This window comes from Eubalaena glacialis, chromosome 13, assembly GCF_028564815.1.
Source record: "Eubalaena glacialis isolate mEubGla1 chromosome 13, mEubGla1.1.hap2.+ XY, whole genome shotgun sequence".
Classification (NCBI taxonomy): Eukaryota; Metazoa; Chordata; class Mammalia; order Artiodactyla; family Balaenidae; genus Eubalaena; species Eubalaena glacialis.
The window spans coordinates 10,517,311-10,537,052 of record NC_083728.1 but is presented as its reverse complement, the minus strand read 5'-3'; the positions used below and the strand labels follow the sequence as shown (position 1 = coordinate 10,537,052).

General features: G+C 47.3%; 1 protein-coding gene across 2 annotated transcripts; it reads right to left on the bottom strand.

The window, feature by feature from the left end:
* Positions 1-2,422: 2,422 nt before the first annotated feature.
* Positions 2,423-19,162, bottom strand: SALL4 (spalt like transcription factor 4). Of its 2 annotated transcripts, XM_061209405.1 has the most exons (4): positions 18,961-19,162; positions 6,417-8,753; positions 5,295-5,575; positions 2,423-2,967 (listed from the first exon to the last, which is right to left on the bottom strand). In XM_061209405.1, exons 1-4 carry the CDS (start codon positions 19,088-19,090, stop codon positions 2,548-2,550), a joined length of 3,168 nt encoding a protein of 1,055 aa, XP_061065388.1. In that variant the 5' UTR covers positions 19,091-19,162; the 3' UTR covers positions 2,423-2,547. The 2 variants fall into 2 exon arrangements, with proteins under 2 accessions (XP_061065388.1, XP_061065387.1); XM_061209404.1 differs by lacking the exon at positions 18,961-19,162 and having other exon boundaries at positions 6,417-8,895.
* Between the last annotated feature and the right edge of the window lie 580 nt (positions 19,163-19,742).

Sequence of the window (19,742 nt, the reverse complement as noted above, 5' to 3'; positions counted from 1 at the left end):
TCCTGGATGTCAAAAGACTCCTTTCCAGGATGCTGCGGTACCCACAACCATTACATAATGAGCCTGATGCTGTGTCTTGCAAAGACACAACACAGCACAAGAGAGTACTATGCCGGGAGGAGGACATTACCATGGTCCTGCCCTTATGTCTCTCCTCAAGGAGCACTTTTCCCACCACGCTCTCTAAGACTCTTCCCTTGGAATTAAATCCCACCTCCTATGTGATTCTCAGCCCATCCCCTTCTAAGCAGCCAGTCTGTTAAGTATGAGATGATTAAAGATACTGCCTCTCTGGGAATTCCATGGCGGTCCAGGGGTTAGGGCCCTGCACTCCACTGCAGGGGGCACAGGTTTGATCTCTGGTCGGGGAACTAAGATCCCGCATGCAGTGTGGCATGGCCAAAAAAAAAACAAAAACAAAAACCAGAACCTGTCTCTCTGCCCAGTGACATGTAACCAGGTATGGATGGGTTGAGATGTGGGATCATCTAGGGCCTGATAAATTTTCCACAGCTACAAGCGAACACAAGCAAAGTTCTCTAGAAGGAGAGGACTCTAATAAAATGCCTTAAAAAAGAAAGATACCAACCAGCAAGTAGTTAGTTGTGTGTGCTTGAGTAGTGGGTCAAGCACAGGTGTAACCAGATGTGTAGCTTCAATTCCAGGACTTAGAGGGTCCCGAGGGAGCTGGAAATGATTGTCAATTAAGGATTCTCAGGTTTTTTTAAAAAATTTTTTGGCTGCGCTGTGCAGCATGTGGGATCTTAGTTCCCCCACCAGGGATCGAACCCGCACCCACTGCATTTGAAGCGTGGAGTCTTAACCACTGGACCACCAGGGAAGTCCAGGATTCTCAAGTTTAGAGCAGAAACTACCAGAAAAACTTACATACACGCCTGGTGGTGAAAAAAAGAACCATCCAAAATTTATTCTCCAACAGACAGACAGCATCAGCAGGTAAAAACTACAGGGGTTTCTCCGTAGATCATACATTCACAAGGCATTATTAGCTTAACAAGTGAGAAAGCCTCTGGTGTATTTTCTGTAACAATATCCACTTCACAGTGTAAACAGGTACTATTATTGTGTTCACTTACAATTCCAGAAGGAAAGGCACAACTTGGCAAAACAAAAAAAAATTTTTTTGGATCCTAAAGTCAGGTGCAATTACCGAGAGACAGACTTGAGAACAGTTGCAATCCACTTTTCCACATAGAGGGGCAAAGACTTCACCCAGAAATGTGGGTCTTTCTTTCTCCTTCCGTGTTAAATCCTCAAGAGTAACGCTTCATCGTCTGCTTAATATCACATATACAAAAGGGGGATTAAGAAAAACAGAATCACAACAACATCTTGAACTTCCAGCTGCTCCCACCAATACATCAACTCTTAGGTTTACGACAGGGCCTAGGAACACTTCAGCGGTCATCAAATAAGAAAATAGAGACTATAGCTACAAAAATAACACATGAATGAGGTAGATAAATTAAAGCTTTCACATCCAGGACTTGCCTGTTCCAACTTGGTAGCCTTCATGCAATACTCAGGAAAAAAAAAAATCTTCATAATTACTTGGCATAAGTCACAATCAAGGAACTTCTGGTACAAATTAGTATAAGAAGTTATTAGTATATAATAAGAAGACACGCCCTTCTGGTGAGTTTGTTTCTTCAAGAACGGACACCCAGCTCTTCAGAGTAGGCACCGGTGAACTAAATTAAGTCACCTGAGATTCCCTGCTCAGGTGCTCACCTCTCCTGGTTTTAGGAAGAAGAAGGGCATCTGGAAAGCTTAGGGAGGACACCTTGGCACTCTTGGGGCTCCAACTGAACTGTATTTAAATAAGCAGCAACACACACACCGACTCTCTAAGGACTAAAAATCCGTCCACTTGAGGGCATTCTACTTAAGGTTCCAAGGTTGAAAAACAATTTGGAATTCTACAACCTTGGTTTAAAAAAAAAAAAAAAAAAGTACATTCAAAAAAGAAAAGAAAAATGGGTGTAGGGTTGGGAGAATACCAAACAGGTCCCTAAACAGACGACAGACCTTGTCCATTTACCCGCATACAGTCACCGCAGAAGTAAGAATACAGTACCCACCCACCCCTCCCCCCAACCCCCAAACAGGCAAAACAGTTGTCTTCTCCATGGTGCTTCAACACCTTCCAACTTGAAATGGGTGACAGTCTTTGGAAACAGTTCCTCTAGGTTGTACAAAGGTTTTATGTATATAGTTTGTTGCAAGTAACAAAACTACTTTGCAAGACCCGCTTCTTTCCAAAATTAAAAAAAAATACTAGTCTATATTTGTTTTAGTATGAATTTTTTTTTTTGATTTTTCTTGTTTGTTTGTTTGTTTTTGCAAAGCAGCATAGCAACATTGTGATTGTAGGATGTGCCTGAGGTTGTGGTCACAACTGTAAACATTATTTGCACATCAGGAAGAAAACTGGAGGAGATGGGGGTCTTTAAGAAAAACAAACAAAAAAGGGACAGTTCTAGAGAGGTCACTGCACTGCTCCTTTGACGTGCGTTCTCCTGTAGCTTAGCTGACGGCAATCTTGTTTTCCTCCAGGAAGTGAGGGAACTGGTGTTTGGGGACACTGTCGGCAGCTCCCGGCTTCTCCACCTCGGCACTGATGGCCGACTGGGAGCCATCCATCTTGGAGGTAGCGGTGTTATTCACCACGGAGCTGGCCCCCAGCGACACCGGGAGGGTGGGAATGCCACCACTCTGGATCACGGAGATTTCGTTGGTCTTCATGGCCAGACCACCATTGAGCATGGTGGTGTACTGGTTCCACACAACAGGGTCCACGTTCACCGAAGGGGCCAGGATTTCCTTGGGAAATATCTCGGGGACCCTCTTTCCGTCCGTTCCTAATAGAGCCATGGTGTTCTCGATGGCCAGCTTCCTGCCACGGCGTGCCGAGCTATTGTTGGCCCCATGCGTCATATAATGGACCTGTGGGAAGAGGGACAGAAAGGTTTCCACCAAAACAGAGATGGGATTGCATGTGGGCAAACCAAAGTCAAGTCTGCCTATGGGTTTGGTCTATCTAAACTTATATTTTAAAATTAGATTTCATATTAAAAAAATCCAGATATTGGGCTTCCCTGGTGACGCAGTGGTTAAGAATCCGCCTGCCAATGCAGGAGACACGGGTTCCAGCCCTGGTCCGGGAAGATCCCACATGCCGCGGAGCAACTAAGCCCGTGCGCCACAACTACTGAGCCTGCGCTCTGGAGCCCGCGAGCCACAACTACTGAGCCCACGTGCCACAACTACTGAAGCCCATGCGCCTAGAGCCTGTGCTCCGCAACAAGAGAAGCCACCGCAATGAGAAGCCTGCACACCGCAACAAAGAGTAGCCCCCGCTCGCCGCAACTAAAGAAAAGCCCCGGTGCAGCAACGAAGACCCAATGCACCCAAAAATAAATAAATAAATTTATTAAAAAAAAAAAAAAAAAATACAGATACCTATTCTCTTGGGGGAAAAAAAAAAAATCAGATCATCTGGCAACCATGGATCTACATTCCTGCCTAGAGGCAAGTAAGGGCAACAGAGGTGGGGAATACACACTCCAATTTTCCTCCTCCCACTGTTCACATGTACAGTTTTGTCAACACCTACTACATAGCAGCGTTGTTTCAAGTGCTAGGGTTACAACTTGTGAACACACAAACTTACACAGTTAACAAATGGTACGGAACTTAACACATACAGACACGGAGTATAAGTAAAATGGGAAAATCTGTAAGACCAGTAGGTTACATCAATGTCAATATCCTGGTTATTATTTATTCTATAGTTGTACAAAATTCTATCACTGGGAGAAACTAGCAAAGTGGGTAAGCATCTCTGTATGACTGCTCCCTTTGCATGAATCGACAATTACTTGAATAAAAATTTGAGTTAAAAAAATAATCTTTGAACAAAACAGACCCTGGCCTGATGGAGCTGACATCCTAAATACATAGTGTGTCAACAAGAGTAATCACTGCTGCAGAGAAAAATAAGCCTAGTTGGGAAGGTTACACGAGGCCACGGGGAATGAACGTTATTTCATCTATGGTAGCAGACAAGGCAAGGACTCTTCTGAAGAGGAAAGAGATCCTACCACTTACTGCTTCTTCAACCTGGCCGGCCTCCTTTCTGCAATTATTTTCCTGGTCTGGCTTTTGAGTTTTCAAATCCCTTTCTTTATAAAGAGTTGAAGAACGTGGTGGGTACTGGGTTTCAAGTATTCTCACGTCACTTCACTGACATCCTTAGAAGTTAGTAGTTATCCCAGCGGGCTCAGAAGTGACTTGTTCTTCATCACTCCAAGAAATTATTAAGATGTTCCTGGCATCATGTGAAACACTAATACAACTCAATTAATCTCCAAGCAACCCTGAGGTCATTACCACGATCCCCATGCCTGAGAAACCGAGGCACAGGAGCCACCTGCCCAAAGCCACTTATGCAGCAATAGCAGCTCCAAACCTTCCCCAGATTGATTCCAAGGCCCCTGAACAAATTTAAGCTTTATATTTCTGGAAGTTGGGATTACAGATTAAATTACTTCCATGTTCCTCCCCTGACATTTTTGCCACCTAGACTAAAAAATTAAAAGAATATAGTTTTTTTAATAAGTACTTTTAATTTCTAAAATGATATGAGGTCTTCTAGGTCAACTTTAAGATGAAGTTTCAACCTTTATTCTCACTACAAAGAATTCAACTAGTCTACTCACTGGAGAGCTGGCTAGAGAAAAGAGGCCCAGAGAAACACACCTGGAACAAAGTAGAGGCAGGACCATGAGGGAAACCCAGGTTTCCCATCCTGTGTCCTTACACAGGCCACTTTCGATCCTTACATGGGACAGTCTCCCAGGTAATATCTTAGGTGGAACCAACTTACCCTAACAATAGACACAGGACATTCTTTGGAAGAACCCAGCTGTTCAGTTTCAAAGAAAGGCCAATAAACCTGGAGGCTTTCTTCCTTTAACTCCAGTGGCACTATATATACGTTTAACTCGTGGTATTTATTTCAACCTAGCAGGCCAGGAAAACAAAAACCAACGTACAGGGTGGTCATCAAGTCTGAAAGCACAGGCAAATCCGTAAAGGATTTATCAACACTACATTACAATACATGACAAACATCATCTGTGTTTCCAGACTTGAACGATTTCACGCAGGCACTGACTACAATGATCATCCCAACTTCAGAGATGTTGTAATGTGAGAAAGTCTCTTTCTTCTTTTTTCTTTTTTGACTGCACTGCGAGGCTTGAACTCACCTTCAAGTTGCCTTTGGTGGTAAAAGCTCGCCCACAAATGTTACACACGAAAGGCTTCTCCCCGGTGTGAGTCCGCTCGTGAATCTGAAGCGCGCTGGCAGATGAGAAGTTCTTCCCGCACCTTGTGCAGCCGTGCTGCTTGGCCTGTCGTCGGGGCTGGATGGCTAGCAAAGGTGTCACGCCTGGGGACATGGTCGCGGGACCAACAAACGCACCAGGAACTTCAACTTTGACATAGGCTGGCTGGGCTCGGATAAATGTCGGTGGGCCACTGCTCCGACCTGGTGTGCACAGAAAAAAAAAATCCCAAATTATCATCCTACAGTCATTCATTCTTCAATCCAAAAAAAAAAGGAGCTTTGACCACAACTGCCCCACTGTTTGACAGCCTGGAAAAAGCATTCAGGAAATTGACACCTTGGAAGCAGCTTTCCTTTTACTTGTTTATCTGCACGGAGAATGACTCCAGCACTTCAGAGAAGGTTACTATTTTGGCTTTAAAGGTATCGGCAACACAGTCACAGGCAATGCAATTCCAAGTTCAAATTCCTGCATACAGTTACCTTTATAAAGTAGGCCCTGACACTATCTTTCTGATTCTACGCTGTTGCTGTTCCCCCATTTTTGCCATTAATGCCGTCAATAGGCACCCCATTTATATGGGGCGCGTTTAAAATAGGTTAGATTCTTTTCTCTCCCTCAAGAGTTATTAATTTGTGAACTTTACATAAGGGAGTGGGATTTCAGAATCAAGGAACTATGGCTTATCTCACTGGCCAAAAAGCAGTGCCCACTTTCTCAAATATTCTTCTACTGGAGCATTTACTTAGGATTACCCATGTTGCCCTCACAGGGCTCAAACACAAAAATAAAAACCCACCAAAATTAAGTACGCTGTCCACACCCAGCTTGCAAGAACCGTCGTAAATAAAAGCATGTCTCTACTATGACAGAGGTAGTTATTATTGCCCTCTATCCAGAAGTACCCACAGAAAGGCTAGTCGCCCTACAGAGGAGCTATTTCACATATACCACACTCTCCATTTGTCAAGTTCAACCCAGGTTCCTTTTGGATGACTCTGTGCCCAGAATGGACCTAAGTTAAATCCAAAGCTCTATCACCTTCCGTCTCAGGGCGGCTGTTCTCGGAGCTATCCACTTTGCCACCAGCATCAGGAGACTTGGACTTGACACTCTCCGCTTGGCTATTGGCTGGGGAGACTGCCTGGAAGGATGTGGTCTCCAGGACATCTGGACTTCGGCTCGGATACTCCTGGTCCCCCATCACTGAGGAGGAAGAGTCGTTGGTCAAGCCATCACTCTCCACTGAACCATTTTCTCGGCTGCTCTGTCGCTGCAGGACAAGACCAGCGAGACCTGTCTTCCCCGGGGCATCTAGGGAAGCCATCGAGGACAGCCCTAGAGTAGGTGATGCCGAGTGGATGCTGGGAAGGGGCATGGGGACCTTCGAGGAGCTGCCAGGGGCCTCCTGGGAGCAGACTTTGTCTACATCGATGCTTTCGACATCATCATGACAGACAACGCTTGTACTGCCATTTTCACCGACCATCATTGGCTCGGGACCTGTAAAGTCACAGGGATTCTCCGGCAGAGGCGTGTTGGGAATCTGACCGCCCATGTGCATCCGAATATGCTGCTGCAGCATGACCGCGTTGGTAAACTTCTTCTGGCAGATGGGGCACGAATGCTGCGTCTTTATGGACGTGTTGGTCCGGTGCACCCCGAGGTGCGTCTTCAGGTTGCCTTTGGTGGAGAAGGCTCGACCACAGATCTTACACTGGAACGGCCTCTCCCCGGTGTGGGTGCGGTAATGCATCTTGAGGGAACTTTGGCAGCTTAAGACACGGCGGCATATGAGACATTCGTTGGGGTCGATGGTGGCCTTGTCGATGTTCTCCACCAGCTGCTGCAGTTTCAGGGTCTCTGACCCCGGCTCGGGTGTCCCACTCCCTTGGAAGGCACCAACCCTCGGGGAATTATGGTTTAGCCCCACCCCAGGTAGGATGGATCCATCCTCACTTTCCGGAGAAGGCCCGGGCTGCAGGTCGTTGGGCAATGGGCCACCCATGAGGTCCTTGGGGTTAGTCCCTGAAGAGAGATTCTGAGGTAGCCCTACATTGGGGGTCCCCGTCGCAAGGACGGGTTTGTTGTCTAAGGAGAGCCCGGATTCATCTACGGGGACAGGGCCAGAGAGCGCGTAGGGAAGGCCACTGCCTGCCGCCATCTTGTCGTGGAACTCGGCAAACAGCTGGGGGTTTGCCTTCACCTGGGGATGCCGATGGAAGTGCACCTTGAGGTTGCCCTTGGTGGTGAAGCGGTGGCCGCAGACAGAGCACACGAAGGGTCTCTCTCCGGTGTGGGAGCGGAGGTGGATCTGCAAGGAGCTATCAGTCCCAAAAACCTTGCTACAGTACTTACACTTGTGCTTGTAGAGGACCTCGTCCTTGGGTTTGACATCTACCGGGGAGACACTCGGTGGCTTCCCTTTCCCTTTCTTGGACGGGTCTAACGCCACCGCGGAGAAGGGGCTCTGGAAGAGCACAGAGCCTGGGGCCTGAGGTAGCAACGCCCCTGGGAGACGCGACAGGACGTTGGGGAGCACCCGGGTCCCATCTGGCTTCAGGGCGAAGGGCGTCAGCCCCGGGGACACGGAGCTGGCAGCGGAAGGGATGCTGGTGTGAGGTAGCTTGGCTGGCTTCAAGGTGTCCAGGGGCAAAGCCGGGCTCCCCGCCTTCTGGCTGAGCAGAGCCACAGCCGCCGAAACCTGCTGGGACACGTGGCCGCCCAGCGTCTTCAGGGAGTCGGCTCCGGCCACGCCGCTGGAGTGGAGGGCGTGGGAGGCCCACAGGTTCACCTGCACGCGGATCTGCTCCGTGAGCTGGATTTGCTGGAGCTGCTGCTGCTGCAGACACAGGATCTGCTCGAGGACCCAGGGGATGCTGCTGGCGCCGGGCAGCGGGGCTGGGGGCGCGTCCGCGCCCCGCTGGTTCACGGCCACCTTGGTGCCCCGTAGTGCTTGAAGCGTGACGTTGGTGTTGGCCACTTTGCCTTTGGGTAAATAGCTTATGTCCTGGGGTGTAGGCGGCAGGGCGGCCTCCGTCTTTAAGTACACGACGGACTCTGCCCCCGGCTTCTCCCTCGTGTCCCCTGAGCTGCCACCGTCCTCTCTGTGACCGTCCTTCCTGCTTGGGCTGCGTGGCTGGTGGCTCAGCACAGCCCCGGAGAAGTCTTCTGAAGGCACCGGCCCCTCGCTGTCGTTCATGATGAGGACAGGTGGATTTTTAGTGCAATTTTTCTTATGGTCTAAGAACTCCGAGAAACTGAAGAACTCGGCACAGCATTTCTCACAGATGTGAGTCTCCTCCCGCCGAGGCCTCTTTATCCCTGCTCCGTCCACGTTCACGTCATCGCCACTCCCTGGGGGGTTCATTGGAGTACCTGCGACAAGAGAGAAAAAGCTAAGAACTCTACCCAAGAAAGGATGTAGGGCAATTTCTTGAGAAAAACCGCAGCTCACAATCCAGAGGTCTTCGTGATCTGCGTCCCAACACGCACAAAACTGTGTAAGGGAACGAGGCATCCAAAGAGTCTCAGTGAACCAATCACTTAGGTAGTGGGTCAAATCATAACCCCCAAAATGTCCAATCCTAACCCCTGCACCTGTGCAAGTGACCGTCTTTGGGGCAGGGGGGGAAATCTTTGCAACTGTAATTAGGGTGGGTCCCAAGCCCAGTATCTGGTGTCCTTAAGGAGAAAAGAAAGTGACATGAGACAGAATAAGGCCATGCGAAGCCAAGGCAGGAGTTATGTGGCTTTTATAAGCCAAGGACAGCTGGAAGCCAACAAAAGGTAGGGAGGAGGCCTGGTACAGACTCACCCTCAGAGGCTCCAAAAGGAACCCTGCAACTCCTAAATTTCAGGTGTCCACCCTCCAGAACTGTGAGAATAAATCTGTCTTAAACCATCTAGTCTGTGCCAACTTATTAAGGCAGCCCTGGGAAACGCATACAATTCATTAAAATAATCCCCTTGGAGCTCTGGCCCTCACCCTCAACTGAGAGCTGGCTTGAAAGGCAAATGGATTTCATGCCACCATAAAATGATGTTGGAAACCTGCTCAATTCATGGCCGCTCATCTCCATCCTGGGCCCATCGAAAGTGAAATTGCAGTAAGTCACTCATTCAGACAATGTGGTAAGTGTACCTTCCCACCAGGGACAATGAAAGTTTAAAGGTGCTAAAAATTATGAGAGCAGTAATAAATTCACCTAAAATATGGAGAACCGTACACGGGAAGATGAGGCAGATAGTCCTAGGAGTATTTTCATACAAGAAAAAACACACTGAAAAAAAAGGAAAGATTGCATGTCCAAGAAAAAAAACTTCACTGACCTTCCTGATTATGAAAAACCTATAGAAATGCCTTAACAGGACATCAAAGGATTAATAAGCCATTAAACAAAGAAAGAAGCCCAAGAGAGGAAGGAAGGGATGGGAATGATGGATTTTATTCCTCACCTTCCATTTGCAACTTCTACTCTGTTACACAAAAATCAAACAACCATCCTATTCTGGGTAGTTCTATTCCTGAAAATGAGTGGTCCCTGGACTTCTTTTGCAGTTGGGTCCTATTTCCTTCACAGTGACTGCTCGTCTGCACGTTCAAATGCCTTTTTGGGGGACTGTGCTTTAGCCAGATGCCTGAGTCCTGGCGGGTGGAGAATCTCTAAGCTACTTTATTTTTCTCATTTCCTGCCTAACCTATTATATGTACACCTTACCACTGAGAAGTCATATAGGCACACGTCAGACCCAGCAACTCCAGGTGTGCAGATCCAAACCACAGACATTTGCACACGTATACAAAGACCCATGGAGAGGACTTCCCTGGTGGTGCAGTGGTTAAGAATCCACCTGCCAGTGCAGGGGACACGGGCCGGGAAGATCCCACATGCCGCGGGAACAACAAAGCCCGTGCGCCATAACTACTGAGCCTGCGCTCTAGAGCCCATGAGCCACAACTACTGAAGCCTGCTCTCCGCAACAAGCAGCCTCCACTCGCCGCAACCAGAGAAAGCCTGCGCGCAGCAAACAAAGACCCAACACAGCCAAAATAAATAAATAAATAAACTTATTTTTTTAAAAAATCCATGGAGGAAGAAGGATATTTTTCACAGAAATGTTTATAGCCACAAAAGAAAAAAAAAAAAAAAAAGGTAAATTTTGGTTTACCCACAGTACAAAAACGATGCAGAATTTCCGTGTGTCCTGACATGGAGACAGAAGTTAGGTGGAAGTAGGTTACAGCACGGTTTGTAAGGTGTGACCATTTTTGTTTAAAACAAAACCTATTTGAAATGTACAAATGCATGGGGGTAAGGCCAGTCAGTATCCACTTATCTTTTAAATAAAATCATCACTTTGTAAAGCCAACTAACCCATTTTGCCTCAATTCCTTGGGTGATTACATTTCCCAACAGCATGGGTTTTTGACTGAGGAGTCAGTCAACATTTTGGGGAGGGGCTGATCTTGCAACAAAGTGTATTTCTCTTGAGAAAGAGCTATGCTTTCCATCAGATTTTCAAACACTGGTTCTTTTACATTTCCGTAGCACGGCCTTAATAAATTGAGTTAATTTTTCCTAATTTCAAACTAAATAATCATCAGAAGTTCTGCAAGGTGTATGTGGGTCGGGGGTGAGCCGAGAGAAAGAAAACAGGTCAGGAGCAATCCATGGAAAACAGGTTTGATATGGTGGGCCTACCCCTCAGGATTTCTATTAAATGTGTAAAATCATGACAACCACGTAAGTTAGATGCCTGTGTTAAGTGATGTGATTAATTTAACAAATGTTTGTTGAGTGCTGACTGTGAGCCTGGCACCATCCTATGACCTGAAAGTGCAGATACTGTAGGTATTCAGTGAACATCAGTTTCTCCACCTTCTCTATTTTGGCGGCTTATCTGGTTACCTGGGCAACTAGGGCTGCTGAACACAATAAGGCTTGTACCAGTCATTTAAAGCCTCACTCATTTAACAATACTTCTCGCCTCCTACTGAGTGCAAGGCCGGGGCTACGGGGGCTGATGAAAAGATGAGCAGCCTACCAGCCTCCTGTAGTCCAGACTAGAACCTCCAGGTGCCCCGTGCTCCATACTACACTCATCCAACCCTATTAAACATCAGCCCCATTTATAGATGAGAAAAACAGACTCGGAGGTAATGTGACTTATACCCAAGGCAACACAATGAAAAATCTAGTCATAGATAACTTTTGAGCACTTATTATGTACCAGGTGTAATTTACATGTTATTAACAACTCTTGAGGTAGAGACTATTATATTTAACAGAGGGGGAAACTGAGGCACAGAGGACATTAACTTCCCCAAGGTAGGGCATGTGGTAAACTGCGAAGCCAACATTAAAACCCAGGCACGCAGGACCCAGACCCTCCCTTTGAACTCTTCCTTGATACACTTCCTCCCAAGCATAGTATGTTTCTTCTGTTGAGAGGGGCAACTACCTTTCTTCCCACAGAAACCCCAGGAGGGACAGGAAAGCTTGATGGGTCAGGTATGGGGGTGTGGGGAGGTTAACTTCGGACACAATACACCCCTGCTACTTCCATGTGGAGTGTAGCAGGTAGGTACCTCCTTCCTTCTGGCTCCACAACTGCTCCAAAGCAATCAAATTTCCAAGAATCAAGTTAAAGATATTCGTCAATTCCCAGAACCCTTAAGATAGTATCTATTGGTACACTTTCCCAAGACTTCTAATGCGGTATTTGCGGGGTGGTTGTTAAACTGGCACAATCTTTCTGGAAGTACAATTTTGGCAATTTTGTGTCAAGAACTTTAGAAGTGGAACTTAAAAAGTTTCTCTTGGGAGGGAAATACACCAGTAGGCCGGTGCCCATAAATACATACAACTGGGACTTCCCTGGTGGTGCAGTGGTTAAGAATCCGCCTGCCAATGCAGGGGACACGGGTTCGAGCCCTGGTCAGGGAAGATCCCACATGTCACGGAGCAACTAAGCTCGTGAGCCACAACTACTGAGCCCGTGCGCCACAACTACTGAAGCCTGCGTGCCTAGAGCCTGTGCTCTGCAACAAGAGAAGCCACTGCAATGAGAAGCCCGCGCACCACAACGAAGAGTAGCCCCCGCTCGCCACAACTAGAGAAAGCCCGCGCGCAGCAACGAAGACCCAATGCAGCCAAAAATAAATAAATAAATAAATGTTTTTTAAAATTTAGAAAAAAAATAAATAAATACATACAACTTCTTCAGAGCACAATCCACCGACATCATCATTTTAGTGCAATGCTCCTTCCACCCAGCAATTCCCTTGTTAGGAGTTTACTTTCTGTGATACCAGGATACAGGTTTCATAGTAACAAACAGCCTAAACAAAAAAGGATGCACTCTGGTCCGTCAGTACGGTTCTGATTGAATAAATCAGGGTACAGGAAAGATGACTACTTTGTAGCCTTCAAAAATAAAGTAGATCTTTATTATATATGCTTGCTCTATAAGACAACCGCCCAAGACTGATTTCAAGAGGAAAAAAAGTGTAGAGAACAGGATGTATAGATAATGTGCTCCCCCCTCTTTGTGTTTGGGGATAAAGATATAAGTATGTACGTGGGAAACTTTTGAAATAATAGATGCTGTGGCTGGTCCCTGCCTCTTGGAGCACAGGCCTGGGGTGGAAGAGAAACTTTAAAAGGTATACACTTTTGGGACTTCCCTGGCGGTGCAGTGGTTAAGACTCCACACTTCCAATGCAGGGGACGCAGGTTTGATCCCTGGTCGGGGAGCCATGTGCCGTGCAGCGTGACCACAAAAAAAATAAATAAATAAATGTATACACTTTTGTACTTTGGCTTCTTTTTAATTAGCATGTTACACCCCTTTTCTCAGCCATTCTACTTCTGGAAATCTCTAACAAAGCTCATGTACAAATGCTTGTTAAGGGCCAAAGCAAAACTACTACCATCCTCCACAAACTGCAACAAAGCACTCACTTCAGACTCCTATACCTTAACTCACTTATCTTCGTAGCCCCGTAAACAAGCATCTTTGTTCCCAATTTGCAAACATGGAAACTAAGGCTCAGAAATAACTGCCTCAAGGTGCCATACTGGTAAAACACAAGAGCAGGGATTATAGTCTTAAATACTATTGAAGAAGGGAACTAAAGTTAGTGTCCTAATTTATAATTGTTTCTTCTAGAGCAGTTTCTTGAACTTTTTTTCATTTTACCCCTCTAGGAAGGCTTTTAAAGTTTTTTTTTCCTAATCACCCCCTCCCCAAATTTTAATACCACCAATATACTATATTATCTGTTTATGCACTATGGTCCTTTGGAAGGCCACAAACCACTGTAACATCAATAAACATTTTTGCCCCCCCCCCAAAAAAAAACCAATTTTCACCCCCTTGGGGACAATATTCCCTTACTGACAATGCAGGTTTTAAAGGAGATAACTCTTTAAACTGGGGCCGATGAAATTAGACAGGAAAAAAAAATGGCAACCTTATTTTCACTCAGCTGAATTAAAACTTAACATTTCTTTCAATTATGAGCGTGGGGAACATACCTCAGCGGTATTTGCAGAACCCATGCCTATGTCATCAACAGAAAGCAGGTATTTTCCTATGATGTCAATGCGGTTGCATTACTGGAAATTCTGGTTACCTGACTGACTGCTAGATCTCCTTTATTGTGTTCATAAAGAAGCACATGTTACTATATCACAAATGTTTTCATTTTTACTAAGTGTTATCTCAATGCAATTTATTTCCTTGGTATTTCTATGTATCTTATTGTATGCATTTAAATACATTCTGTTGAGAAGGGGTGAATGTGGCACAAAAAAGGTTAAGTTCCCTGCCCCAGAAGGATCCAACAGTTCCCAAGAGTGATTTACAACCTGAATACCAGCTTGCCTGCACTGTATACACAGGCTTGCCTCTTCTGCAGCCTCCAAGCAATACCAGCAACATCCCACTTGAGTCTTCAAACAGCAGGAGCTCTGTTTGCTGGTGCAGTAAAAAGTACTTCGACATCCAGACCACCACTGGCAAATACTGAAAGCGTATTTGCCAAAGAGTAAGAGGACTCTGTTATGAACAATTGCTGGGTATGCTTAAGTTAACCCTTCCCAAAAGGAAAAAGCAAAGTTCAGAGGGATTACACAGCAACTAGATCTTCCATCCTTCCACCCCACCCCCCACTCCGAATTTTAGGAATGTTATCTCTCAGCATCTAGTTATCCAATAAGTTGGAAGAATGCAGTAAACCCAGCAGGGGGCTTAGATTCAATCACTGCCAAATGGATAGAAAATACTCTTACTATTGTATAGGAAGAAAGCTCATCTGCCAGAGGCCAATCAAATTCTGGAGCCAGTGAAAATGCTTAAGAAACAAACCTGTGTATCTGGAGAAAAGCATTATGCCTCAAGCTTATCTCCCCCCCCCCCATTCCTATATTAAAAGAATTACAATGAGCAGATTATCTAGAGTACATAAACATCTTCTACCCCACCCCCACCGGCAGGGTAACTGCTTACCAAAAAACAAAAGGAAACTGAGATGTCCTTAAGTACTGAACCAGTTCAAAGAAACTGGTTTACCAGTTTAATTTTACATCTGAATTCAGCAATCCGGGAAACACTTAAGGAACAAGCCCTTAACTCAATTTGTAGGTGGCAAATTAGAGCAGTAATTAACTTTCTATTTAATTAAGGTACCAAAAAAAATTGTTCCAAATGGTCTTGGATCAAAATTCAAGTCGGCTGAAAAGGAAAAGTAAAAGAATCAAAGTTTCTTTGAGCTAAGGTGTGCGAGCTCTGCTATTTACGCTGTAGAGATACGTCCCATATTGCCTCAACTGGAGCTCATCTTTAAAGCAATTTGTAAACTCCATGAAGGCAGGAGCTTTTGCTGCCTCCTTCCCCAGATCCCCCTAGAACAAAGCCTGACATAGACTTGAAATCTAGAAAAAAAAAAAAAAGATGGCAATGATCAGAGATGCAGTTCTTACATGGATTTAGAGCTTTTAAAATTTTTAGATGCTTTTTTAAACAATCAAAAGCACAATAGGTTAAGGATGATGAAAAAGGGAGTATCTTGAACTCTTCCCATCATTTTTTCCAAGGCAGTAAAGCCCAGAGCACCAAATGCAAACTCTGCTTTATTTTCGACTTGCTTCCCAGGACCTCTTATTCTAAAGCCTGCGAAGGCACATCTCAAAAATTAAAAGGGAGGAGGAGAGATAACACTCAACCAGCCGAACACTCACCATAGCTCCCTCATCTGATAGAAAATCCCGTCCCATAACCAACTCTTCTAAAACCACGATAAACACAGCTTCTTGGATTTAGAGCAAGGCTCAAATCAAACAGGACAAGGCAACCCTGGGCAAGCCACTGCAACCAGGAGTTAAAGTTTACTCCAAAATGAGTAAAAATGAGGATTACAGATAATGTCGTTGAGGTCCCCAGCCTGGTGTCTGGCACACAGTAGGCTACAGATAAAACTGCAGAATTATCTCAACTTGGCAGTTCAGTGCCATCTTGACACAATAAAAAATAAAACATTGTTATTTTGAACAAAATTAATTACTGATCACATTTTCAGCACACAGTGGGTCTTGTATAGTTGAAACTATCTAAATAAACAGCATGCTTCATCTCCATGGTACAGAGGAAGAACCCAAAAGCTCAGAAATCAAGGCTACACAGCTGAAAGTCATACAACCAGATTGGAATGCACACCTCACTCTAAAATCTTACCAAAACCTAACTTCATTTAAAAAGAGGAAGCATTAACTCTATCCCTCCCTCCCAAGATGGCTCCCCAACTCCCCACCGTGAGGAAGGCAGCAGAGGCTTGAAGGACCAACTAGCACTGACTTGTGCAATTTCTTTTTAACGGAACAAAAGCGGTGTGGGCAAGTTGTAGCCCCTTTCAGAAACTCAGATGGAAACACAGAAAGTCGGCCTGCAACATTAACGCTTCGATCAACAAGATTTCCCTCTCCCTCTATTAAAATATAAGCTCCCAAGTGCCCTATTCTCAGAATCCTTACTGCCAATGTAGGTCATTTCAGTTTAGAAACTAGGGCTAGGCAGTTATTTGAAATTTGGGAATCTTAATCGTTGATGGCTGTAATCCAGTTTAGCACAAAGGGCATTTGAAACTCTTTTGAGAAAATGCTAATTTTCCTGTATGTAGCCTGAGTCCCCTGACCACCTGCAGATTTTTTGATCTGCTAATTTTTTGCCGGACTTCATTTTCCTCCCGCAAAAAGTACATTCTTTATAAGTGGGTCACAAATTGGCTTTGCAAAATAAGACCAGTCTAAACTGGATTTTTAAAATGATACATACAGGCTGCTCAAATACAAAATGCATCAGTTAAAATGTACTGCTTGGGAAAACTACCTTCTGTCCCATGGTGGCAACTGGGGGACTCTGCAAACACATTCGAGGATCGAAGAATTCTTTCCAAGAATTCCAAAGACTTGGCAAAGAAAACCCGGCACAGCCAGGGACAGCTCAAGCAACCGACTGGAGTCCCTAGCCCAGCCCAGCGCTCTCCATCCCCCTGCCCCAGCCTGTCCCACCCATCAGGTGTGAGCCGGTACCTGCGAAGGGACCCGCCTCTCAGCAAAGGGCGAGGTTCCAGGCTGGGCCTCCAGGGGGCGCCCGCGCGCAGCTCGGCCGTCCACTCCAACCCAAGCGATCAATAGCAACTCCCCCTCCCAAATCGTGGAGGGAGCGCACAGCCAGGCCCGCGATCCTAACCAGCTCGGGTTAACTGATTGCAAACTCCAGCTAGCGTTAATTTAAGAAGCTCCCCCTAAGGTGCCAAACACCACCAAAAGCCCCACTTGAGCGCGCCCACCCAAAATGAAGCGAGTAGGGGGAAGGGGAGGTCAGAGCATGACCAGGGGAGGGGTCAGAGCCAGGAGCTCGCCCCTCCTCTCGGGAGGAAGCGGGCGGGCAGAGGGTTAACCCTTTTGTTCCAGGTGGGCCAGGCAACGAAGCCTCTCCATTCTCCCCCCCCCACTCCCCCTCCCAAGGCACAAAGAGAGTCCACCCTCCTCCGACCTTGGGTGCACGCTGCCCTGACCATCGGACGTCCGAAAACGCACAGCCGCCCCCTCGGTCAAGCCGATCTCTTTAATTTGCCCTGGAAAAATGTTATTTGGGGGGAAAAATAGGGATTTACATTATATTATAAATTTAGGAAATTTACCACATTCCCTCCCCGAAATAAAAGGTACGGTAACCAAAACGTAGCGACCGTTTTCCCATCGGAGTTGTGGCTCGGAGAGTCTGGGGTTGCCGCGCACATCCCCATCACGGGCTGGGAAATTAGAAAGCAGGCGGCGAGAGGAGAGAAGCCACCAACAAGGCCCAAGAGGACGTTAAAAACGCCCCCTCCCCCCACGCGTACACGAAAAACTTATCAGGCGACAATTTGGCGGGCCAGGACGGAGGGGAGATAGTGGGAAATCGACTGGCTCCTAAAGCCCCCTGGGTTACATGATTAGGAAGAGAGGAGTTTGCTCGGCCGCTCCCGACCGGGCTGGGGGTCCCGAACTCCTCCAGACCCTGTAGACGCGCGGCGCGGAAGCGTGGGCCGGGTCAGCCCCCGGAGCTCGCCCTGGCCACGACCGCCCAGCCCTGGCCCGACCTCTCCCCTCTGGCCCCCGGGGCGCGAGTTTGGAAAGCCGGGCGCCCTAGAAAAGCCACGCAAAACGCCAGGCTGGTGCACCCCAGCGGGGCTGCTGTGCGCCCGCGACCCCCGCCCCTGGGGGCCCGCACCCCTCCCGCCGGCCGCGGTTTATTTTTAGGAAGTCGGAAATCAAAGATGGCTGGAGGTCAGGCCCCGAAAGGTTAGGGCGAAGATCGGCAGGCGGCGTAGCCCCGGGAGAAAAGAGGAAAACCAAAAAAGAAATTTTTTTTAAAAAGGAAAATACTGTGCTCTTCTCCTCCACCTCTTCGGGCCCTCCAATCCCCTCCGCAGCGCTGGTGGCCCGCACCCCAGCTCCCGGGGGTGGGGAGAGGTCGCGCCCCCTCCCCCCTCTTGGCCCGGGAGGGGCGCGTGCAACAGATCGTGCTCCCCCGGGAGGTCTTCCTAGGGTGCGCCCCTTCCCCAGCCTCCTACAAAGACCCTAACGGGTGAGGGAAAGAGTGGGGACCCCCGGGGTCTTTCTTTTAAAAAGCAGCGCCAGGGAGGGAGGAGGGGAGCCTAAGTTACAAGTGGGGGGGAGGCTACTAGTGAGGGGAGTGGAACCAATTACGAGAGGGACAGAGGACAAGGAGAAGGGAACCTTTCAGGAATGAGGGACACAGGAGAGGCTGGGGGTCAATTTTACAATAAGAGCGAGACCTGGGGGTGAAACTTACACAAGAGGGGAAAAGCGATAAAAGGGGAGAAGTGTAAAATTAACGAGGGTGGGGGTGGGGAATGAGGCTGCCGCTCTCCTCTGGAACGAACTGAGCCCCCAGATCTCGGTTCCACAGCCTGCGGTGGTAGCCGTTGGCTCCCCAAAGTCCGCGCCTTCGAGGGTCCCGCGAACGTCCCGGAAACTGCCCGCCCGGGGCGTGCGCCCCCAGCCCCACTCACCCGGCTCCCCCGCCGCCGGCGCCGCTGCGGCCGCATCTGCAAACTCCGGGGCCGGCTGCTGCGGCTGCTGTTCGCCCTGGTCCTCCTCCGAGTTGATGTGTTGGGGTTTCGCCTGCTTGCGCCTCGACATGGTGCGAGCATCGGGGCGCCTGGAGAGCCGCGGTTATTTGCCCACTCCGCCACAAATTCCTGGAGTTGGGAAATTTACCCCCCTTCGGCCGGAACGCGCATGTCCCAGTAATTATTATTATCAATAATGCATTGCGATTTATCATGAGCCCTGACAGCTGATTGGCCTGGGTCCAAGACCTCAGAGATCATTTAAATAAGCCCTCATTGATCAGGGAGGGGCGAGGCATTCTGGGCTTTGTAGTCCGGCCCTACAAGCGACAAAGGCGTGTTCATCGGGGGAGAGCAACTAATTAGCATCCGGGCTCAGATTGGCTGGATCGTGGACGAAATCTGAGGGGGACCCATCCTCGCTTCAGCTATCTGAGTCCTTGGAGAGAAAAAGAAAAATGATTGTGTATTTACTAAAAACTTGGAGCTTCCGTAACAGTTTTGGAACGAGCGTATTCGGTAGTGTGCTCCAAAAATTACTTTTGTAAGGTTGATATCCTCGCAAGCCGGGGAGGAAGGTCTTTCCAGTGAAATATTTTGGCTCAGTGTTTACATCTACCAAAAAACAAAAAAACAAAAACAAAACAAAACAAGAAACTGAGATTTGACCCGTGTCCCCTCCCATCTCCTTTTTCACTGAAATGTTTAAATTGAGTCTGGAG